Raw genomic sequence first — 25,946 nt, forward strand, 5'->3', positions numbered from 1 at the left:
CAGAATCTTCAAATTTCAAGGGAAAAAAAGAGATTTCAAAAAAAAATTAGCTCGCGCTTCGCGCTCGCATTATATAAATGAGGATTATGATATTATATTTATTTTGATTTATAAGAATAAAGCTAAGAAGTGACTGTTAGGATTACCCCTTCAAAGAAACCAAAAATTATCTTCGAGCGGCCGATCGGGGAAAATATGGCTGAAAAAATTCCGCCCCCCCCCCCCTATTGGCGAAGGCTGGATCCGCCCCTGTATATATATTGCAGTCTTCGTCCATTATACTATACCGGTAATTACACTAAAAATCTCCAGTCGGGATGCATCGTTTTACTTAAACAGGCAATAGGATTTTGTAACCAACGGAAGAAGAATTTACATAAATTGCAGGGAATATAATCAAAATTGAGGGATATATCGCTTTAAAAAAAAAAACTACCAGTGATAGGATCCCAAAATTCATCACAACAATAACAGTGGGCAATTAGAAATGTATTATAATTACTATATTTGGAGAGGAACAAGGATGTCTACAGTACAAGTCAAGGATGCCTGAGAAAGGAAAAAAAAACAAATTACTGTAGCCTGCAGGTTTTCCACCCCCGACATGGGGCCAGTTTCATAAAAGACTTGTAACTGTTGTAACTTTGATTATGATTGGTTGCTGAGCCCTGATACCATGGTAGTTGCCATAATGGCAAAGTTGCAGCAGTTACAAGTCCTTTATGAAATGGGCCCCTGGATCCCTTAACACAAAGCTTAGCAATGATCGTAGAACAAATTTTCACGATTGATTGCATTGACTATACAATGTACAATCAATCGTAAAAATCAAGCGTACGATACGGACCCCAGGACTTGTAAGGTGACATAAAATAATAAAAACACATACATATAATTAAGGAATAATAACTCGGCTAGAATATAATTTTAAGAGGCTGCGGGACGTAGCAATATTTTGTCCAACTCCTTTATTAGGCCAAGCTTTTGACCAGTGTAAATGGTCTTCCTCAGGGCCTTCCTCTAAAAATATGTATATATATGAAGATATGAGTAATCTGAAAATTGTTATTTTATGGTAAAAATACAGAATTAATATTAGCCTGGTACATAATAATTCAATTAAAATATAAGCAGTTGGAGATAATAGGTATATGGTCTTTTTTTAATCTTACATTGTTGGAAATGGTTGAACGTCGGGAAAAATAAGTGTGTGTATATATTAAAACAAAAAGCAAGGTTATCAGTTGGATAATTATACAATGTTAATACAGGGGCGGCGGAGCGAAGCTGAAAGTGGGGGGGGGGGGGCACAGCTAGAAAAAAGGGACCTTTTCTTTTGAAAAGGGCTCTATATCTAGTGGCGTAAAATTTTGAGGGGGTTATTATGTCGTATCACGTAAAATCGCGAGTGAGCAAAAATTTTGACATTTTTATAACGAAAATCCTTTTGTGATAGATTTTGGAATAATATTCAGAAAATAATATCAAATTTCATCCTTCTCTCTTTCCTTTCTTTCCTCTCTTCTTTTTTTTTCTTGGTCAAGATTATTCTTACTAGCCTTTTCCTTCATAAATGATATAAAAATGAGAACTATTGTTTTCTTGTTTCAAAGGGGCACTCGTTAGAGGCATAAAACGATTCCTTCTCAGGTATATATGAAGGTTTATTTTCATTTCGTCTAATTGACAACTCGTCTACTATATCATTTTGTCTACCATCAGTTCGTCCAATATCCACATGGTCTAATTGTCATTTCGTCCACTCACCATTTCGTCTAAATAACCAGTTGGTCCAATAGCCATTCAGTCCATATCCCTAATTAGACTAATGGGGTGTTGCAAGAAACTTGCGATCAATTGCAAGTCTATTTTTGGTCCCTAAATCAATCACATGTCTTGTAATTCATTGCAAATTAGTGAATGATTGCTTATCTGCTCCTTGAAACAAGAAGTTTAATCTGATTTGCTACAGCTAACGTGGAACTATCAGTTGTAACATTGCAACAAATTATTTGCAATTGATCGCAAATGTTTTCTTGCAACACCCCCTAAGTGTTAATCGGGCAAAATGAAAATAAAACGAATATTAGACCAACTATAGTTGTGAGACGAAATGGTCATAGACGAACTGGTGATTAAACGAAGTGATGATTGGAACAAATAGTTATTGAACCAAATGGATGTTAGACGAAATGTTGATAGACGGAATGGCATTGGAGGTAGACCATATGAGTGGATGAATTGGCAAAGGGGCACAGAACACGTTCGTAAGGGGCATTTTTGTAGCAATTTCGGGCACTGAAGAAATGGCACTTGCTAACACATAAAACTGGTCCTTCTCAGGTGAAAAGAGTTCAAGAGGGCATTATTGGGTAAAATTAGCGTCCTAGAAAGGGCACTTAAACGGGTCCTTCTCAGTTGAAAGGGGCACGTCAGAAAACGATCGAGAGGGGGGCATTTTCAGTAAAAATTAGCACTAATACGTGAAAGGGCAGTTGGCAACACCTAAAACGATCGTCCTCCTCAGGTAAAAGGGGCACAGAACACGTTCGAGAGGGAGCATTTTCGGTAGCATTCATACGAGAAAGGGCACATGGTAAAACCTAAAACGGGTCCTCCTCAGGTGAAAGGGGCACATAACACGTTCGTGAGGGGGCATTTTTCCCGAGTAAAAATGACACATTTCAGTGTTTCAAATAATAATAATAATAATAATGATAATAAGAATAGCAATAATAATAGTGAGCAAAGATAAAAACTTTGATGTAGTCAACCCGAATTTTCCTATTAAAATAGATAAATAAGAATGGGAGGTCCAATATAATTTTGAAGAGAAGGGGTACCTAATTTGGATTCCTACTGCCCCCCCCCCCCTCCGCGCCCTACATCCGGGGTGAGTACCCCTGTCTTTAGGCCCGAATATCTTTTTAAGGAGTTTGTGCAGATCGAGAAACGATATAGCAAGAACGATCTCTGTCGAAGAGAAATTTGTATTGAATCCGCCGGAATTATCCGCCGGTGTAGCGGTGGATTTGATTCCACCGGCGGATACAAAAGAAATAGTGAGTGGATGACGTAATCAGTCTCCTCGTTCGCATACCGACCAGGATGTGCATATAACTGTTTTGTGAAATATTATTAAGCGAAAATGTATATAAGAAAGTTATGACATTTTCGCTTAATAATATTTCACAAAACAGTTATATGCACATCCTGGTCGGTATGCGAATGAGGAGACTGATTACGTCATCCACTCACTATTTCTTTTGTATTTCATTATGAAATATTCAAATTTTCTCCTCATTATCAAGTGAAATAACGTTCAATACCTCCCTGAACTTGTGGAATTAGCATTGTTTAATACTAGGCATATATGGTTCAGTCAAGTTGGTCCCTATTGTCAAATTTGAAAAAAAAAATTGTATATTCAAACAATAAAAAACAAAAGAAATAGTGAGTGAGGGATATCATCGACTTTCTCATTTGCATGTCACTGAGTTGTGCATATCACTGTTTTGTGAAAATAAGCGAATCTTTAAAATGTGATAAAATTTCTTTATTTATTCAAATCAACATTTTCTGTGGTGGACTTGCTTGACCTTTAAATATCTTCCGGGTTTGACGCGGTTTGCGATGTATGCAGATTTGTTTCCTCGGTGGATTCGGTTCAGTTTGAGTCCGTGTATGTATTCATTATTTGTGATCTGGGGCCCGTTTCATAAAGGACTTGCAACTGATGTAACTTTGCCATAATGGCAACTGCCATGGTAACAGGGCTCAACAGCTAAACAGAATCAAGGTTTCCATGGTAGTTGCCATAATGGCAAAGTTACAAGAGTTGCAAGTCATTTATGAAACGGGCCCCTGGTATGACACCCTCGATCGGCAGCGCATGCGCGGCTCTGGCAATATCGGGAGGGGGTATTTACGGCCGGATTTTGGTCATTTTTTATCCAGTGGCGGATCCATGCAGCTTCTGACAAGGGGCGCGATGGGGATGGGGGATTAAAGGTGAAATGTGTTGATATTTCTTATATAGAGCTGTAGATCTGTCAATTGATATTCTAAGCAGTTTTAGTGGTCATGCTTGAAGAAGAATATAGGCGATAAACAAGGCCCTGCATGGTAAAGTGTCTATAGGCCAAAATTGATCACAGTTATAGTTTATAGCTGTGAGCAATTTAGAGCAGAATCGTCCAAATAATAATAATAATGATAATAATAATAGTGAGCAAAAATAGAAAACTTTGATGTATTTTTTAGTCAACCCGAATTTTCTTATTAGAATAGATAAATAAAAATGGTAGGTCCATATTTATAACGCAAACTCGTGGTAATATATCTCTATGGGTAGGTCCCTATATAATTTTGAAGGAAAGGGGTACCAATTTGGATTCAACACCCTCTCCCCCTCCGCGCCTATACATCCGTCAAATATCGGCAACAAAATTATATCAATGAGAAAACATCATAAAATATACATATTATTTCAAATCCATAGAATACTATATGGAAGCTTAAAAGTGTCACCCAGATGTTCATGTAATCATCTCGTCATGTCTACATCTCTTGGGGTCTTAGGGAAAAGGAGAAGATGCATGACGATATCTCGGATCTCGTACATCCTGTGGGAGAGATGATCCGATGATAAGATCTTGGATCTCGTCATGTCTACATTTTTTAGAAGAGATGATCAGATGGCAAGATCTTGGATCTCGTCATGTCTACATCTTATACAAGAGATGATCGGATGGCAAGATCTCGGATCTCGTCATGACTGTGTACATCCATTATGATCAGATGGCAAGATCTCCGATCTCGTCATGTCTACATCTTTTAAAACAGATGATCTGATGGATCTGTCAAAAGCTTTTGACACCATTGACCATGACGTACTCTTACGTAAACTTAATGCTTTTGGTGTCGGAGGGTTAGCGTTAGAATGGTTCAAACGATTATTTGCATAACAGATATCAGTATGTCATGGTCAATGGTGTCCAATCACAGCGTAAACTTATTATATTTGGAATTCTGCAAGGTTCTATTCTCGGGCCCCTCCTGTTCCTCGTGTACATAAATGATATCACAAATTCTTCATAATTATTCCGTTATTCATTTGGTGATGACACTAGCATTATAAATTCTAATAAGAATATTTATGATTTAATATCTATTATACTAATAAAGAAGTTGACAAATATTGTATGATTGGTTCTGTTGTAATAAACGTTCTTTGAATTTTGATAAAACCAAATTTATCAACCCAATTAAGGTTTCCTCTTCCATGGTTTTAAATTCATTCCGTGTGCAATATTGTGGAACAGCCTTGATCACAATATACTCAACAAAGTTCAACACTTTCCAAATTCAAACTCTCTTTAAAAAGACTGTACTTTTCTAAAATGAATACATGCTGAGTTACAATGTATACAATGTTGAATCCTCATTCTCTTTTCTTAGTATTTCTCAGCTTCATGCACACTGCCGTTCCCACTTCCTTGACTCGCCAATGCGCTGTATGATGGGCGGAGAACGGTGGGTTAATTCAGCGAAGCAATCAGGGCCGTAGCTAGAGGGGGTATGGGGGGGGGGTGTGACACCCCCCCCCCCCCCCAACATTCATGGCAGTCGGCAAAATCATGTACCAGTTGGCAAAATGGAGGATAGGGGAGAAAAAGAAAGAGGGAAAGAAAGGAAGAGAAAAAAGAAAGAAGGAGAGAGGGGGAGAGAAAGAAAACAAGAAAGAAAGAAAAAAAGGAAAGAAAAATAGGGGTACTAACTTCGAAGAAGGTTACGACTTATAGAGTAAAGACAACCAGTTGGCAAGTCCATGTAGCCAGGCTTAGAGCCCTACTAGTCAGCAAAATACAAAGGACAAAACAGATGGAGCTATAACACACAAAGTAAGTCCCCGGTCCTCCCCCAATATAAACAAGCTTGTGAGTTTGCAAATTATACCACAATTATTGACGATTTAACAAACACATTAGTTTTGTAAAATTAGAGGCAAGACTAGGTAAAGAAATATGGGGTGGGATGAATTTTCAAGGTTTAAGTTGAATAATAATCAAAGCCAAAGTATAGTTGGCAAATTATAAAGTGGCAGAACACTACGCTCTACCAATCAGCAAAGTAATGTACAAGTACTGCCCCGTTTCAGATCTGCGGAAAAGAACAAAACACAAAAAACACAAAATGTTCTAAGTTATTTTTACTAAATTCTGTCGCCGACGATTTTTTTTTAAATTTATGGTGTCAGAATGTGCTTGGGGTGGGGATGGGTGGGAGTGGGGACAGGTTGGGGTTGCCCAAGACGTTAAATATGATATAGAATAACATACAAGATAAAGGTAACTTCAATAATTTCTGTAACATTTTTAATGGCTGAAAGAGATACATGTTAGCAGTAGCACTCTTGAAATTTTAGTTACATCTTGCACAGAAAGTCAATTAAAAATGAACAAATCTTTGATTTTGATATTATTAATGCATAGGGTATATATCATTATACTGCATGCAAGTTAGCAACTACGGCACACTAGCCTTTCTATTTTGATCCAAAATGTTTATTTTTACAGTGCAAATATCTTTGTATATCTTTGTATAATTTACCTTAATGTATTCACCAAATGCCACTAATTCAATTCTAAAAATTCAAAATCTTTTAGCATGTGATTATTGTAGGGGGGCACATCCCCCATCAGACTCCCCCTGTGCTCACGTTGGCGCTGTCACGCCAAATTTAGTTGGCAAATTTAGCTGGTACACCCCCCCAACAAAATGCTTCTGGCTATACGGCCCTGGAAGCAATTCCATTGTTCTCTAGCTCCCTTTATGGTGCGGCGGTTGTTTGAGGAATTGTCATAATTATGCCAGACTCTTTTATTTCTACCTCTTCTAAGTGTCCCCCTCTGTTTCTCTCTCTCTCTCTCAAATTTGTGTGTATATGCAATATGTGGGTGTGTGTGCCTTAATGTTACATGTATTTTTGATGTATTTTGTATTAAAGGCCTAATGTTAATTTCAAATTTATAGTGTATGTTGGGACCCTGCCTACAAGCACTTTGCTTATTAAAGGACAAGTCCACCCCAACAAAAAGTTGATTTGAATAAAAAGAAAAAAATCCAACAAGCAAAATTCTGACAATTTCATCAAAATCGGATGTAAAATAAGAAAGTTATGACATTTTAAAGTTTTGCTTAATTTCACAAAACAGTTTAATGCACATCCTTGTGGGTATGCAAATGAGGAGACTGATGACGTCATCCACTCACTATTTCTTTTGTATTTTATTATATGAAATAGGGAATATTCTATTTTTCTCCTAATTGTCAAGTGAAACAACGATTAATTCCTCCCTGAACATGTGGAATGAGCATTGTTTTATACTATATGATTCAGTCAAGTTGGTCCTGATTGTCAAATGTATGAAAAATGAAATATTGTATAATTCAAACAATAAAAAACAAAAGAAATAGTGAGTGAGGGACATTATCGACCTTCTCATTTGAGTTGTGCATATCACTTTTTTGTGAAAAATAAGCAAAACTTTACGGTCATAACTTTCTTATTTTACATCCGATTTTGATGAAATTTTCAGCGTTTTGCTAGTTTGATTTTCTCTATTTATTCAAATCAACATTTTTCTGGGGTGGACTTGACCTTTAAGGGTATCCCTCCATTTTTAAATAATATGTACTGTGTTCATTTCATGTCATATTTTTATGTATACTGATTTTTAAAGGTGGTGAATAACGATTTCAAGAACGATATCTGCCGAAGAGAAATTGGTACTGAATCCGCCGGAGTTGTTAACACGATCCCGCCGGCGAATTGTGCATTTGTGTGCCTATAGGCCTATCTGCCAGGCACTGGATCTGCCGTTACACCGGCAGATTGTGTGCCTAACGCATGTAGGCCTATACTAAAAGTATAACTTTAGGAACGTATCTGCCAGGTACTGAATCCGCCGCTACACTGGCCGTACGTACAGTGTGCAATCCACTGCCAAATATTACACGTGTACGGTACCGTAATTGTACTTGCAGTTTGGTAAACCATATATTATGGGCAGCCAAAAGGGCCAAAATTAACAATCTCAAAAATAAAGAAACTCAGAAATAAATGCAGTCTCTAAGAAAAAAAATTGCCGCTTATTAGAAATAAATTAACTTCCTCTGAAATAAAAGTGATGACAGCCCGCGACACCGAAGACCCACGAGACCGAGGGCCCGTGAGACCGAAGGCCCGCAAGACCAAAGGCCTGCGAGACCGACTTTTTCCCCCTTCATCGGGTGCCGTGGTCGAGTGGTTTAAGGCGCCTCGTTGCAGCGGCGTAACAGGTGCCTGTTATCAGAGGGGGGAGGGGGCAGAGCCAAATATTTCCCAGTAATTCCGTCTAGAATTAGTGGCATAACTAGGATGTCAGTTTAGGGGGCAGTATGGTGAGCACGCGGGAAGCGCGTTCCGAGGGGGCCGGGTGCAGGGAGGAGAGTGTACTCCCCCGCGAGAAGCGCGGAAGGTCCTACATTCCTTTGAATTGTTCCTCATCTGCTCTCACTAATCTTAATACGTCCTCTGCCTGTTATCGGAGGGGGGCAGAGCAAAACACTTAATAATGAGCGCGCGAAAGGCGCTCTATATTATAAGGGGAGTTTTTCCCCTCCCGGGCGAAGCACGGAAGCTCCGACGTTTTCTTCGAATTGTTCCTTGCCTGCTCCTGCTCTTCCTGTTAATGGAGCTAGGGGGGGAGAAAAATTTCGAATTGCGGAAGCTCCGATGTTTCTTTGAATCCACAGGATCATGAAGCAGAATTACCATAAAAATAAACGTTAAATGAGTAGAGTTAATGATTAAGTAGTGTCGGTGAAATTAGGCAACGTAAGTTTATACTAAGTAGCGGAAAACTGCATGCACCCCTCCCTAGCTGCCCCCTCCCCACTAGCGTAACTACGGGGGGGGGGGGGGCAGAGGGGGCATTCTGCCCCCCCCCCCCTGACGAGCCACAACCCATGCAAAGACGTATCCCTGCCCCCACCCCCTGACGAGCTTGAAGATCTTTATTTCCCCCCTTCCAAGGGAGCGCGCTTCCAGTGCTCACTACCGCCCCTAATCTTATTTTTTTTAATTGTTAAGTTATTTGCGAGATTATATATTTCTGGAAGATGACATTTATTTGTAAAATATACTGCTATTCCAATTATGATATTTTTTTTCTGAATGAGTCTTATATTTCTAAAATCTTTTATTTATGATGATTGGTGAGATTTATTTCTGAGTTGCCTTTTATTTCTCAATGATATGCATTTCTGGTTAAATACTTATATTTATGACTTATGTAGGCCTACTATTCTTTCGAAGTAATTTATTCATTTCTGAATGCTATATTTCTAAGATACTACTTTTCTTTCTGAGGAAGTTAATTTATTTCTAAGAAACGGCAATTTTTTTCTGAGAGACTGCATTTATGTCTGAACGACTACATGTATTTCGATCTGAGATACTACATTTATTTCTGAGAGTTTCTTTATTTTTGATATTGTTAATTTTGGCCCTTTTGGCTGCCCATAAATATAGCTCAAGCAAGCGGAATCTCAACTCAGACGTAGACCGACCGCGAACATTTGTGCAGATCTACAATCACTCACGATGGCAGAGCACGTCGATACTGGCAATGCTGACCTGGACAAAGCTATAAAACAATGGTTGGAATGGGATAAAGTAAGTGATCTAAATTTATTTCATAAATTTTTTTTTTTTAAACCTTATGTCAGTGTCGTGTCTGTTATATTTACTTCGTCTCTTCGAGCAACTCATCTCGCACAGGCACATCCCGCGCCCGGGCCGCGGCGCGGCGTCGGGGGTTACCGCACCCATGGGTTCATATCGGTCTCGCGTGCGAAGGAATATCACTTATCAGTCATATTCACACGACACACACGACACATTGAAAATAGATTGGGCTTTTGCCCACATAAAATATCACGCATAATCTGGTATTTCACATTCTGCTATGACACTTACCGAATCATTTAGATCCTTCCGTGACTTCTCCTTGAAGTTTCTTTTAAAAAATATGTATATTTTCTTGATCTTTAGAAGTTTAGTGAAGATTTTCACGGAGATAAATTTAAAAATTGGTTGGCGTGGATATCAATTTTCTCCTAAAGAGGGCGCGCGATTTATATTCATATCAAAGACACGACAAGGGAAAGACTAGGCACCACCTACACTATTTTACACGCAAATCCACGCAAGGCATTACGCGAAGTCCCTAAAGTGTCCAATCTTTTCATTGTATAGACTTTGGTATACCGTATTATTGACGTTCGTTAAAGCTTGTACTGCTGGTTTCGTTCCAGGCATGTGTATTTTTTTCAATTTTATTTTATTAGTCATCGTTTTAAATCAATTGCAAAAAAGTGTTATCATCGCCAATAGTAATCTTGAATTATATTTTTAAAGGTATTTCATTTATTGGTGCCCATAATTAGTAAATTAATCATAAGAATTGCACATTCAAATAATTTAGACACAGTTATAAAATTACCGAGGAGCTGAATCAAGGTTGTGAAATTTATTAGCGCCATGCAAAAAATTGTGTCATATGGCCTTGACCTTGACCTTTTAGAGAGAAAAGATGTGCCGTTACGTATGGGACGCAGAAAAAAGACAATTTTTATAACCTTTTTTTCAAGTTGAGAATTCTCTGAAAGTATTTCATTTGACAGCTTGTAACTTAGTGTGATAGAAGTCACTACACTCTAGTATATCTATGGCAAGTTTCATGTCATAAGCCCAAACCCTCTAATTAAACAAATTAATGACATGTTACGTATGGGACAGTTACGTATGGGACATTTTGTCCCCATAGAGAACGTACATAATTTTCCCCATAATTTCAAAAATCCAAATAATCAAAAATATGGAAATAACAAAGAGTTTTTTTCTTTTAAAATGTTCTATTGAGACATATTTGATATGACTGAAAAGAAAATTAGCCATTTCAACAATTTTTTTTCTTGTTTTTCATGGTTTTATGTATTTCTATTGTTTTTTATTTTTTTCATATTGTTCCATTTTCACAGTTTTTTCACTTTGATTGTTTTCATCAATCAGTATTCATAACAAATTAGTCTTTAAACACTAAAGAAAAGGTAAATAATCACTTTTTAGAGCACTCTTGAAATTGGTTTTTCTCCATTCACTTTGTACACAAATCTCCCCATTGACATTGTGTGTAAATGTCCCATACGTAACATGTTGTCCCATACGTAACAATTTTTTAATTAAGTTTTAATTAAAATGTAAACTTTATTTTTGAAACTTTTTGTGGTATAACAATTTCCTACTTAATGAATTAGAACTTCCCAGAGATACAACAGTACAAGTATTGTATTATGAGAAATAACTTAAAAAAACATCCTCAAATGTTACGTATGGGACATTCCATCCTTGGACAAGACCTAATTTGCATATTTAATTAGATGACACCACTTTTTTCCCAAAAAAGTAATAAGATGTTATGGGGTCCATGTCCCACCTATGACTAAATCTTACAAGTTTTGTTTTGATTTTCTATGAGTTTTTATAATTGTCCCATACGTAACGCCCATTTTACCAATTATGCAAATTAGGTGCCCCAAATTAGCATAAATATGTATATTATCAATGAAATTTTAAAATTCAACATTTGGGCTTTCTTACCCCACCAAATATAACTTCTTAAATTAAAGATGAAATTTTGCCTTCTAGGGTGACCTTTTCTTGGACTTGCCCAGGGGCTTAAAATAACAAATTGTATGATTTAACACAATAAAATATATCATGGAAGTTAATGATGAATTAATACATAATTGATAATAATAATGTTGAACATTGTTTTAATTGAAAATGAAAATAAAGGCACCCATAGATCTTATAAACATCTCATAAATGCAGGCCTAAACAAAGTATAAATGTACGCTATAGCTGATACTTCGATCCCGCAACCAAATAATGTTGGCGTAAATTAGTTATCAGTGGCGAACGAGCAAAAAAAAATTTAGGGTTATTACTATATGGCGTATCAGGCAAAATTTATGAAGGTATCGTTGCGAGCAAGCGACATGACCATAAATTTTGACGTTTTTGTTACAAAATTCCAATTAAACAATTTCGCACCTTTCACTCTTTCCTTTTCTTTCTCTACATGAAGAAATTTGGGGGCAAGGCCCCCCTCCCATGGCCATAAGCACCACTCTTTATTATGCCACTAAAATTGGACTTCAACTTTGAGAATTTGAAACTAAATTGAAGTTATTATCTAAGTAATTCGAAGGGACAAGAAAAAAATATTTGCAGATTATTTATTTTTACCTAACTCCCCAACTCTGCTCTGCACGTTGAATGTGCCAACAGCCACCCACCAAAGTCCAGTCCGATTGCCCTGTGCGCAAGTGACCGCATTCGCATATGTTCACCCGAAGTAATTACTAAATTTTGACCATAATTAATCACTCTCTGGTAATATTTCAAAGTATCTTTTATTACAGTTGATCATTTGGGCCGTTAATAAATAATATTTCCAATGTTATCATGACAAACATTATTATTGAAATAGTGGCATTGTAGAAAAAAAACAAATTTATAAGCACGAAATCCACCAGATATCTGATCAACCATACTGCGCAGCGTTCGGGACTGGTGAGTGGTACGGCTAGTTTGGAGTTTTCGCCCCCACGAATTCGGCAAAAACGTTACCATCGCGCTGTGCGAAAGTTGATCAGCGGCTCTCAATCAGAGACTTGAATGTCACTTTTTGCATTATCAAAAATATATCATAAACTTTGTTTGATTTTTTTTACACTTACTCTACATGTCCATCTTGATAATTATGAAAATCCATGATGTCTTCTTCTAATGCTGTAAAAAATATGTCTTCGAAGTGCATGTCTCAGAAAATTGCCAGAAATCGTAGCCTAAAATATCACTTTTTTTAAGTTCAGTCTGGAAAAAATGTTAAAAGTGATGTAAACCAATTACCGTGAACAAATGCATCCTCGATCATTGAAATAAGTGTTGGCTAAGCTTTTAAAACTCAGACCGCATTACCATGGCAACTTGGGATAAACCTAATTTTTTCTTGTAAACATGTTGTTTTAAGGGTAATTTTTAGAGGCATGAAAGTCACCGTATTTTCCAGTATTGTGTTTAAATTTCACATAAAACTGAATTGTCTGTAAACTTATACTTTTGTGTATGAATATTCATATTTCTTGGAGAATCATAGTTTTTGATTGGTCAATGTTTTAGTCATGGATAATGACTGAGCGTAAAATTATCATTCAAATATGGCACTTTTAAGCTGTTAGGATTTTAATTTAAATACAGTGAAGCTAATGTTTTTTTTTATTTCAATTGAAAATCTAGACCTATATATGCCATTAATCACTTGCTGTTGACAAAGTTTAGATCTGATTACAGTGCATCTTAATAAAAACTAGATAATACTAAATAGGTTCATTATTGCGGAATGAAATAATCGCTAGAGGGTATTCATTTGTCTCGCAATCTACATGTACTATGGTCAACAAGGAAATTTGTGATCACTCTCGCCAAAAGTGTTCACTAGCTTTCTAGGAAATTCGTGATCACTCTCGCAAAAAGTGTTCACTAGCTTACAAGTTCACGAGCTTTCGAGTGCCGCTGCAACTCTTTATCAAGTGACGAAAATTATCTGATACGGTAGTCAATTTATACCAATCCCCAGGACCGTACATGTACGCACGAACGCGGGAACAATAGGTGGGCACTGATCCGTTATGTGATTGGTCGGGCGTATATGCAAATAAGCCGGAGGTATATGCAAATACGCCGCGAGTCGGCAATATGCAAATAAGACAAAATTGGCGGGCTCGCTAGTTTCCCGTGGGTGGGGGTTGACTAGCTGAGCGGTCCTTGCTTGGTCGGGTTGGCGTGCACTGCCACTGCCACTGCCACTGATCCCGCTGTCTCTGTTGAAGTTGTTAGGACAAAGACGTATACTAATAGCCTCCTTAATCCTGCGTGTATACCAATGTCTTTCTTTGGCAACGCAATGTATAAAAACTAGATATATACACTTTTGAAATGGCTGCCAAACAAAATATATATCACTCTTGGAGAAGAGTTCTAGGAAATATAAGTCAATTTTAATATGACACCATACAGTTGGAAACTGCATGTATACATGCTTGAGTGAATACTGCCTACTTAAAGAGAAATGCCAGTAGTTGCAGTAAACACTGATTTCATGAGAAAGTCTGTAAAACAAGGTTTAATTGTCAGTATATCATCGAGGATCTAGATCTGGTAGTTACATAAACCGAACTTTGTGAAATCTTGAAATCTACGCTGAAATATGTTCACGCTGAAGATCACTCGCACAGATATGCGCACGTGGGGCAGTGTATAATTATTGCTTTGAGCGTCGGGCCCGACGCTTGACCCGAATCCTGTGCTTATTTGCTGATTTCTCAGCAATTACACCATTTCTTCCAGAATCCTTTGGCACATATGTTTTATTTATACAAACAGACACTTTGGTGGTCATTTTATTAGATTCTGTACGAACTCATTTTGATATCATTACCAAAACTGGCATTTACCTTTAAATAAAGGGATGTTCCGGGCTGAAAGTATGAATAGTTTAATAGAGTAGAATTCACAGAGCAAAATGCCGAAAATTTCATCAAAATCGGATAACAAATAACAAAGTTATTGAATTTTAAAGTTTAGCAATATTTTGTGAAAACAGTCGTCATGAATATTCATTAGGTGGGCTGATGATGTCACATTTCCACTTGTTCTTTTGTATTACATTATATGAAATTAGGTTTATTTAAATTTTTTCCTCCAAGAACTAGAAAAATTGGATTGACAACTGATTTAGTGCATTATATATTTATTGCTGCAACTTATTTCATTATAGACATATATTATTCACACAAGTATGAAATAATGAAAAAATTATGATTTTATGTAATAACATAAGAAAACTGAAAGTGGAGATGTGACATCATCAGCCCACCTATAAATGAATATTCATGACGGCTGTTTTCACAAAATTTTGCTAAACTTTAAACTTCAATAACTTTATTATTTGTTTTCCGATTTTGATGAAATTTTCGGCATTTTTCTCAGTGAATTCTACTCTATGTATTAAGATACAAATATTTTCAGCCCGGACCATCCCTTTAAATAAAGGGTATGAAAATTAGGCTTGGCAGGAATTAGCCTTCCAATTTCTTTCAGTTTTTTTTTTTAGAGGCAAGTCCTTTGAGGAATTTGTGATGAGTTAATGATCTATCATGATCAGTTTGTTTGAGAAAATTTCAGGAGTTATTGAATTGAAATTTAATGCATGAGTGAACATGAATTGCAAATTTTAGTGCATCATTATAACTTTTTCACGTGGATCTCCACAATTCATAGGAGCCAGGAGAATAGCCGATCAAATAAATTCTGATGTATAATCAGTAATTTATCCAATAAAACATATTTTTAGTTTATATCCTTCACACTACAACTGTATATGCATTAATCTAGTAATGAAATGGAGTAGTGACATGCACTTTCGGGGGGATTTACCAAAATTTAAGATAGACTTTAAGATAAAGTTTACCGAATAGATGGCAAGATCCTGCGACTACATTTAGCAGGGCTGCCAAGTGCCAACCTTTCATGAGAGACTTGAGACATTGCGAGGGAGTGAAGTGACCAAGGCCAAGGGTGTGCCCAAGGCTGAGCAGGGTGTGGAAGGGGGAGATGAAAGAAAGAGTAAAAACGTAAACGTTCATAACTTCAAATTCAACAATGTATGCGGCAAGATAAAAAACATGGATTGTTATGAAGTATTAGCAAAATCTCTGAATTGTATGAATTTAAGGTTGCTACAGTATATTCATTTTCTATTATTTTAAAAACATCTTGCCTTCAAATTTCAATGGTTCTTTCAGGCTAATAGTTACAATGTATTACCATGTTTATGATACAAGGATCAGTAGTCACTTACACTTGCCATTTCAATAAATATGAAATCTTTCATACTACTATGCTTTGTTGGTATGAAATGTTTGAATGACAAATAAATAAATATGCCCACTCTATTGTCTTTCAAACGGAAATAAATTGTACCTGTTTCTGATCTCAAAACAACATGACTTTTTTCAACTTAAATATTGAATTGTTTATGTATAAAGTAGCTTTGTATCCTCTGGAAAGAGCGCTATATAAATCCAATTATTATTATTATTTATTAAAGTCAAAGTTGTAATTGTAGCTCACTCACCTGATTGATAACGTTAATAAGCCAGTTCGTACGTACACTACTGTACACTCTGCACATGATCAGAAGATTCAGCGCATGATCAGAGAAAGGTCATTGGTACTAAAGTGACATGGTGGTTTAAAATTTAATGAGATAAGCACCAACTTTGATGTCTTGATTATTCATATTCTTTTAAATTGTGTTTTTCACTTACATCTACAAAAAACAACAATGCATCCACGAAGGACAGTTTGCCAAACATTGTACAACATGCTACAGTACTGTTTGATATGCATTCCAAGTACAAAATTATGCAACAAGTACCTTCATAGAGTGATTATTGGTTTGCTATTCTAGTCACCTGGGGGGTGTTTCACAAAGATTTAAGTATGACTTAAGTCGCACTTTAATGCCTACGCGTACATGATATGGAACGCGCGATCTTATTGATAGACACGCAGTAGTGCGCGTCCTCATGACACGATCTGACCAATGCGGTCAAGCTTTTCATACCGTACGCAACTTGGTATTTAAGTGCGACTCTAAGTCATACTTAAATCTTTGTGAAACACCCCCCTGGTCTATTCAATTTCTTCATCCTGCTATGTAAGGCATGCTTATGTAATATCTTGCTTTGAAATCTGCCTATCATAATGAAAGAAATGAAAGGACATTTGACCAAAATTGTCCATGAAGTAACTATGAACTGGTCTATTGGCATAGATGATACCTTGTAATAACTGCCTACCTCTTAGAACCATTTTTGTCTCACCTGCATAGCAGAGTGAGACTATAGGCGCCGCTTTTCCGACGGCGACGGCGACGGCGGCGGCGACGGCGGCGGCGGCGTCAACACCAAATCTTAACCTGAGGTTAAGTTTTTGAAATGACAGCATAACTTAGAAAGTATATGGACCTAGTTCATGAAACTTGGCCATAAGGTTAATCAAGTATTACTGAACATCCTGCCTGAGTTTCATGTCACATGACCAAGGTCAAAGGTCATTTAGGGTCAATGAACTTAGACCATGTTGGGGGAATCAACATCAAAATCTTAACCTAAGGTTAAGTTTTTGAAATGTCATCATAAATTAGAAAATGTATGGACCTAGTTCATGAAACTTATACATAAGGTTAATCAAGTATCACTGAACATCCTGCATGAGTTTCACGACACATGACCAAGGTCAAAGGTCATTTAGGGTCAATGAACTTTGGCCGAATTGGGGGTATCTGTTGAATTACCATCATAACTTTGAAAGTTTATGGATCTGATTCATGAAACTTGGACATAATAGTAATCAAGTATTACTGAACATCCTGTGCAAGTTTCAGGTCACATGATCAAGGTCAAAGGTCATTTAGGGTCAATGAACTTTGGCCAAATTGGGGTATTTGTTGAATTACAGCCATAAATTTGAAAGTGTGTTGGTCTAGTTCATAAAACTTGGACATAAGAGTAATCAGGGAAGTGTTATAGAAGGAAATGAAACTCGAAAAGTTCCCTTTGTAGCATGCGCGGAGCCGTTGTTATTCTCCATAATTGGCTTAATCCCACTCTATCAGGCAAGCTCGTAAAATGATCCCCTGCGGTCGGTCGTAAAGTCCGCTTACGGTCGCTACAGCTGGCGGAAGTACAGGACTCGCGCAGTGCAATATGGGATAGGCTTGTCTGCTAAGATGGACGCCGAATGTAAACACAGTGACGTTGCATTGACACAATTCTTGGTTTCAAGATAAATAATTGAATTCAAATATCTTTAAAACTTAACAAGTTAGTCTCCTGCATTGTCATTGCAACGAGACTTCGTCTTCGGGGACTGTATACACCTCGTAAGCCTGCGCTCCGGGCCTACGCTATCCCGGTAGCTGTGCAGCCTGAGCCGCACGCAAAATTGTTCCCATCGAAACTGAACTTAAAATGAAACTTCCCAAAGCCCACCAAACACAGCATTTAATGATTTAATAATGGAACATAAACTGAAATAAATAAATCATGGTCATTTCCATGCAATCTTATACCATTATTCAGCTGCACGAAAGTCGCTTTCCATGCACGCGTGGCGCTCGAATCGAGTCGATCAACGGCCAAACTGGAGATTTCGGTGAAAATCAACCAACTTTGAAGTACCATAACTTTTAGGCACGCGAGAACACGCCAATGAGACAACTACCATCATAAAGATATTTTATTCCTCTTCACTTACATATAACAGAAGAATAGCCAAGATTAGCGGGTCATACAATGAAATCTATATATCATATCATATACAAAAATGTAAACAAATAGATAACAAACCTTGTTACTCCGGTATACGAAGGGTGAATTTGATGAATGAGATATCGGCTGAATCTTTAGAATACACTGGGTGCGAATGTGATAACTACGCATGTCTCCAGCAATCAACAGAGTAGTGCGCAGCCAAAACGTGTACATATAACTTTTCACTCTGAACTCAGCTATTGAGAAATCATGTAAATGACGTCATGTTATCGGCTCCGAGGTAGTGAGATCAAAAGACGAAGTCGTTTGGCTAGGAGAGCGGAGATTAGGAGCGAGGCAGGGAAAGCGATAAAAGTAAGCCTTGGTTGCGTAATCATTGCGGCCTGCAGGGGTATTTTGGGGGCTGGTGAGAGACTTATCAGCAGGGTGTCCCCTCTCAATTTCACTTCGGATTTGCCTAAAGGGGGCAATAAAATCTTACTTTTCGAGTTTCATTTCCTTCTATAACACTTCCCTGGAGTAATCAAGTATCACTGAACATCCTATGCGAGTTTCAGGTCACATGATCAAGGTCAAAGGTCATGTAAGGTCAAAGAACTTTGGCCACGTTGGGGGTATTTGTTGAATTGCCATCATATCTCTATAAGTGTATTGGTCTAATTCATAAAACGTGGAAATACGAGTAACCAAGTATCACTGAACATCTTGTGCGAGTTATAGTAGTTTTCAAAATCAGCACTGCTGCTATATTGAATCGCGTGATGCAGGTGAGACGGCCAGAGGCATTCCACTTGTTTTTTTTGCTGTGTATTTCTTTTATCTTATTTTATAATCTTCCAGGTATACATTTTTTGTCTGCTGAAGTAAAACCTACAATACTGCAATGATTTGATAACTTCTGTAAATAATTCTTCTCTTATGCTGGTTTTCATTAATATGGTTAATAGTTTTCTTGTTGAATGTATTTATATTTCCTTTGTTCAATGTTGTGGTCAGTTTGGGTCTTACTATTAATTTTTATCTACGATAATGTTGTTATTGTAAACATGTTCAGTTTGGTCCTTGGAACTTTGTAACATGTACGGGATCTATGTTTTACTTTTAAACAGAATGAATAAATGAATAAATAAAATAAATTGTTAATAGGGGATATGTTTGGCATGATTTCATATACATATATTTACCATACCTACAGTGCATTGTTGAAATTTATTACTTTTAATTCATGCACAATGACATAATTGCATAGAGAAGCATACAAAAATCAAAGCAAATTTTCTTTTTCAGAATATGGCAACCAGACAAGAAGTCACCGAACTTTTGAATGACCACAACGTCGCAGAGTTGCAAGAGAGGTTTGGGACAAGGATCCAGTTTGGAACTGCCGGTACTGTAAAACAGAAATTATATTCATTTTCTTCTTTGCAAATTAAAATTGAAGTAGATATATTTGTATTGAGCCTACATGTATGCAAATACAAAATAAAGATAGGCCTATCATTTGATAAAAACATTTAAGTTGGGGAGCACCCAACATCAACAACAAATGCAATGCCACTTGAAGAGGCAAAGTTAGTAGGCCTTTGATTTCAATATTTTAATGACAAGGCCATATTTCTAATATAGGGCTTAAATGTATTTCTATATACTGTACAACACATACATGTATGGAGAATAAAAAAATGCACAGCAAAACTTTGAAACGACCTTCGATGGCAGTGGATTAATTTATGCTCTATCTGGATATCAGTTTAGCCGTCTCTGAATGAGATGAAAATAACCTGTGACTGTTTGCCATCCATCTAAACATAATACATGTAATCTAATTTACTTTAAAATTATTGAAAAAAATAGTACTAGCAGTCATTACAGTTCAAGTGAAATTGGTCATTGACGAAACCCATGACTTAAGAATATGTCACTCAAAACCATTTCCGTAACTATCACAGAATGCAAAACATCAGGCCTCCTTCAATAGGGAATTCTACTTTCTTCAAATTTTTTGAATTTGACCAGAGCTTTAATATACTGATTGGCATAAAGGCAAAATGCAGCATCAGTTGCCATGTCAATGAATAATGCTTTATTTTGATCAATTTTTGGAGACTTGTTCATTATACAAGTCCAATTTTAGTGTCTTCTTCCTCTTGTGCTCGTGCAGTACACGTAGGTATGGCATGAATTCTTGATGTGTTTGGGTGTCTAAACTCCCTATAGTATGAAATATGCAGCTGACCATAAAGTCAAGTAAGCAAGGGTGTACAGTAGGTTGGTTTGAGAATGGGTAGGTGCATATCTGGGGGAAGGTGGAACTAAAGTGGTATGGGGGTGCACATCTTGGGGAGGTGGAACTAGAGTTCGGAAAATCAGCTGTTGAAAGAAGAAGGGGTACAAATGTTGCTTTGCTTGCCAGTGTCGGAACTCGTCTGCCTCAGTGGGAGGGTGCACATGCACCCAGTGCACTCCCCCCCCCTAGCCTAGGCCCTTGGTAAGTAAGCTCCTTGCCCAAAAGGATATAAATCTTCTTATCAGTTGCTACCATTAAACCTTTTTATATAAGCTATCAGTTTCCTATTAACCTGTAATATGATATATTTCTTATCTGTATCTGAATGTAATTACAATACAAACCTTTTGGGAAAATCAAAATGGATAGTAGTAGTTAGGCCTGGTAGTTAGTAGTATATTCAAAGTTTTAAATCCAGTTTTGTCTCTGTGAACAGGGGTTGCCGGATTTATCTCACACACGCATTAATCTCCTTACCCCTCTCCCTCCACTTTTGCCCGATTCAGACAGTGCATCAAATAGTGGCACTGTGAAACTAATTACTTCAACTACGGCTAAGAAGACAGTGACTGAATTACAACTATTTACTACTAATATTGCTTCCATTACTACTACTTATACCACTACTGCTACTAGTACTACCACTAATATTTCTACTACGACTAATACTACTACTACTACTACTCCTACTACTTCATCTACTACTACGATGATGTACTTCTGCTACTAGTACTACTACCAGGCCTGCTACTACTACTACTTCTACTATACTACTACTTATCTCATTTGCATTTCACTGAGTTGTACATTGTACATAAAACTGTTCAGTGAAAAAAAAGAACAAAAAATGAAATAAATTTGAAATGTCATAACTTTCTTTTTTAACATCCGAGTTTGATGAAATTTTCAGCGTTATTTTTCTCTACTGAATTACTCAACTTTTTATCTAAGGTGGACTTGACATGAACATCAATCTGTTTATACACTTTAGGTCTGAGAGCTGCAATGGAAGCTGGTACAGCGAGAATAAATGACCTTATAATCATTCAAACAGCACAGGTATTATTTATATTATTTTTATATTTCAGTGACACTGAGCATACATGAAATGTATATGTTTTTTCCCTAAATCTATAAAAAAGATCAAAATAATGAAAATCAGTTAGCATGATTCAAAGCTATTAAATACCTCTTTTGGAATTACATGTAAAGTCATAAAATGATGTTTTGATATGTACATCTCTCCTCCCCCACCTCCAAAAGAAATATTTTTCAATATAAACAGTTACAGAGGCCTAATTTATATTTTTGGTAAAGCCACTTTTCTATCAAGGGCACATTCCAATTACTGTAGAAGCTGTTATTTTCGCGGGGGTTTTATTTTCGCGGATTTCGCGAATTGCCGATCGGCCGCGAATTTAACAACACGCGAAAATATTGACACACTTCTTAGTCAGTGCCAATGTACCCAACAGCAAAGCTTTGCTATTGAAAACATACTGTGTAGTGAGAAATTGGAGATATGCACCTGTATATGTACAAAAAATAAGGCTTAGAAAGTACAGTTAGTGATTCAAAAAGTTAGCTAGAATTTCACTTTTTTAAATTTCTCAAACAAAATCAGAGCCTAAACTATTTTCTAATATCATTTTATCAATATTCATACACTCCCTGTAATATCAAAATGTATTTTTCATGAAATAATTTGATTTTATTTTCATCTAATTGACTCTATACACACGTATTGGCAGCTATTTGCATACTCATTAATATTCATAAGTCACATGACCAGAGCTTTTAGAGGTGAAGATTCTGTTCACAAAATTCCAAATTTTTGCACTTTTACCAACTTTTTGAAAAATGAATCGAACAAATCACAAATTCCAAAGATTGCTAAACCCTGTAGATTACAGATCAAATTGTGGCATGATGAATTTTCAGAACTAAAGGTAAAAAAAGGTGAAATTCAAGCCACCTTTTTCCACAGTTCGTAACTGTTTTTACAGGGACATATTTATGTACAAGAGACACATCAGCATGAGGACTTTGAAGAGTATAAATTTGCACGTAATTTCCACTAGTTTTGCTTCTTAGGAATGCTGTGGAAATGTTTTGTACATCTTCCCATCGCGAATTTAACAACCCGCGAAAATGTCGGGACCCCCGCGATTCGCGGAAAATTCTGTACGCGAAAATAACAGCTTGTACAGTATTGCAGCACAAATGGTAAAATTCAAAAGAAATGTCAATGGCCACTTAAAGTGGCTTAAAGGTGATTGAAAAGATATTTATTGCCATGGCCTTCGATTCTCTTGGATTGAGCCCTGGGCCAGTATTATAAGTATAGATGGAGTAATTATTTACTTTTGCTTTAATAGCAAAATACTTAAACTCATATTCAGATCACATTTAACTATTTTACTTTATCCAGCCAAATTTAAGCAAAATACTCAATAATAACTAATAACCATTGTGACGTCATAAAGTATAAGCCAAATAATGTGTAAAGTATGCATCCATCTGTGCACAGAATGTATGACTGCGCGTATCATTTTTGTTAAACTGTACGCAAGCCAGACTTAAGCTGATGTACTTTAAGATTGAAAATGTTACTATAAAATATTACTATATGCAGAAATAATAACAATTATAGTGATATCTAATATTGAGCACACACACCGTCTAGAGACGCTCATGGTGCTAGCGCAGCAACAGTTCCTTTGGATATATATGTACTATAAACAACTACAAATGTAAATGAAGCTAGAAAGCTAGAAATATCTCAACATTACTCCAAATTCTCCAAGAAGCCTAATTATATCTCAATATGCTGTCTCGGAAGTTGGATATAAAGTTGACCCAGATATAATGTTTGCATCAGCTGTTGTTTTTAAAGGAGCTTTATGCTGTCTTACATATTGACACTTGTGTACCAAGATGATAGCTACATGTACATGCATTTGTCAATTATGGAATTCGGTATCATGATGTGAATTTGAAAGGTCAAGCCTGCTCCCTTTAACACAAAGGTTTGTGATCAATTGAGACATGGTAATAGCCATTTCCACTATTCACCAATTATAATCATTGTATAAAATAGGTCTCTGATCCCATATCTTTTTGTTGAAGGAGCAACACGGCTCCAGTATTTAATTGGCAAGGCAACAGACATTGAGAGCATAAAACAGCACGCAGCTCTGACAGTGGAGATTTGTAGAATTAGGTACAAATAGATGCTCAGTGGTAAACAGTCTGAATATACCTGTACCTTGAAATATAGACAGCATTCTTAAATCAAGGCTCTGTATGTTTATACCATACACTGAACTTCTCATTCTTTTTTCTAGGGTCTCCTAAGATATTTAGAATCTGTCAATCCAGAATGTAAATCACAAGGAATCATTATTGGATATGATGCAAGATACTCAAGTCAAAGGTATGATTAAGTGCATAATTTGTGTTTAAAGAAGATGAATTGCTAATTGATTGAGAGTGATCAGTTTTTCCTAAATATTTGTATAGATTTTGTGTCATGTGCAATTTCATTTAGTATTGTTTTTGTCAGACTTTATAAGGTGATGTATTCAGAAGATTTGATGTAGTAATTTACACATGTACAAATTAATCAGTCTTTAAGAATGATTGTAAAATTCCTCCTTGCTATCAAGTTTAAGATTGCACTGTGTTTATTATATCAGATTTCTTTATTCAAGTTTAAAACTAAATCAAATGTCTGATACAATGCAGAAAAAAATAAAGGTTTCCAGTCATATGTTTCTTACTCTATTTATTTTCGTGTTTCATATACCACCAACAAACAAATAGAATGCAGATGTATTTCGCTTAATTACAGTTTATTTTCTGCATACTAAGAATCTTGCTATAGGATTTGTCAATTCGGCCGTGATATAGGGTGGTTTCTCCCATTAATCATCACTCGCAGTGATGGAACTTTTGTATTTTGCTGATCTTTTCAGCCCATAGGTTCATAACGCATTATAAATTAGTCTGCGTACACGCGAAATGATGAGGTCATTGCCCCATGTTTTTTTTTATCTTCCATCATTCTCCACATGCAGTGACGATCGTGCAAAATCTTGATACTTGTGTTTATAATGGTTCTCGACGTGGAATTTAAATCATATAATCACCTCTTAACTTAAGGTGATGAGGCAAAGTATCACTTCCTCAGTAAGCTGGATGTACTCGCTATCTTTCTTCAGCTTCATTTCAGAAAGGTAGCTACTTCCAGTTTGCCTCAAAAGTGATAGTTTACCCATCACCTTCACCAACAGTGATTATTTGCTTAATATCTGTGCAATTCTTGGAAAACAGAAATACTGAAATGCCTTTGATAATATGTCTTCTGCTGAACTGGTGGAGAGAAAAATGAAAGAAAAAAAAATCTGACTCTAGTAATTTCACAGTACCGTATCTATTTTTTACAATACAACCAAATGTCAGCATTTATTTTTTGTACTTACAGTAAGTGCACTTGGACATCTGTATTTAATTTTTAAGGCTATCTCAATTTGACCTTTGCCCAGAAGAGCTCACATGATATGTATGTCCAATGCTATGCACACAAATGTATAAATTGACCTACTTATATGAAAAATGCAAATAAACTGCATTCAACCTCTTGTCAGCTTTAGTCAATGCACAGACTTGATTATACAGTTAGATTACACAATCTCCTTTACCATCTTTAATACTAGGAAAAGATCAAAATAAACTTATGACATTTTGAGATATGCATACATTTTGATAATCAGAGTAGGCCTATCAATACTGCTATAAGAAAAGCAGATCTTTAAGAAATGTTTAAATTAAAGAACTAAGTACTGTCATTATTGTTTCATCAATGCAAATTCACGTGGTGCAGATTGATCTCATACAGTATGTGCTATGCAAGAACAGATTAATGGTCTTGTTGTCATACAGCAATGATATTCTGCTGTGATTTACATTAGTTAATTGTATTTTGGGGTATTTAAATACTTGAGGATAGTGTAAATGAAGCAGGCAAGTGCCTATGCAGCAGTAGCAGGAAATCTCGTCTGTCAATTGAAGATTATTGGCCTTATCTCGATCTGACTGAATTCATTTGCCCCACTTAGCAGAAAAGTTTATGGGAGTTCTTACA

At 36.5% G+C, this 25,946-nt stretch overlaps 1 protein-coding gene across 1 annotated transcript in view; it reads left to right on the top strand.

Annotated features, from left to right (window-relative positions):
• The first annotated feature begins 9,572 nt into the window (after nucleotides 1-9,572).
• The window catches only part of LOC129260848 (phosphopentomutase-like), a 33,658-nt gene continuing 17,284 nt past the window's right edge, over nucleotides 9,573-25,946 (top strand). Inside the window, exons 1-4 of the mRNA XM_054898842.2 lie at nucleotides 9,573-9,721; nucleotides 19,801-19,900; nucleotides 21,792-21,859; nucleotides 24,148-24,236. Of these exons, the coding sequence (XP_054754817.2) occupies nucleotides 9,650-9,721; nucleotides 19,801-19,900; nucleotides 21,792-21,859; nucleotides 24,148-24,236 (329 nt within the window). The 5' untranslated portion in view covers nucleotides 9,573-9,649. The remainder of the gene's footprint in view (nucleotides 9,722-19,800; nucleotides 19,901-21,791; nucleotides 21,860-24,147; nucleotides 24,237-25,946) is intronic.

Source organism: Lytechinus pictus, unplaced genomic scaffold (assembly GCF_037042905.1).
Source record: "Lytechinus pictus isolate F3 Inbred unplaced genomic scaffold, Lp3.0 scaffold_19, whole genome shotgun sequence".
Classification (NCBI taxonomy): Eukaryota; Metazoa; Echinodermata; class Echinoidea; order Temnopleuroida; family Toxopneustidae; genus Lytechinus; species Lytechinus pictus.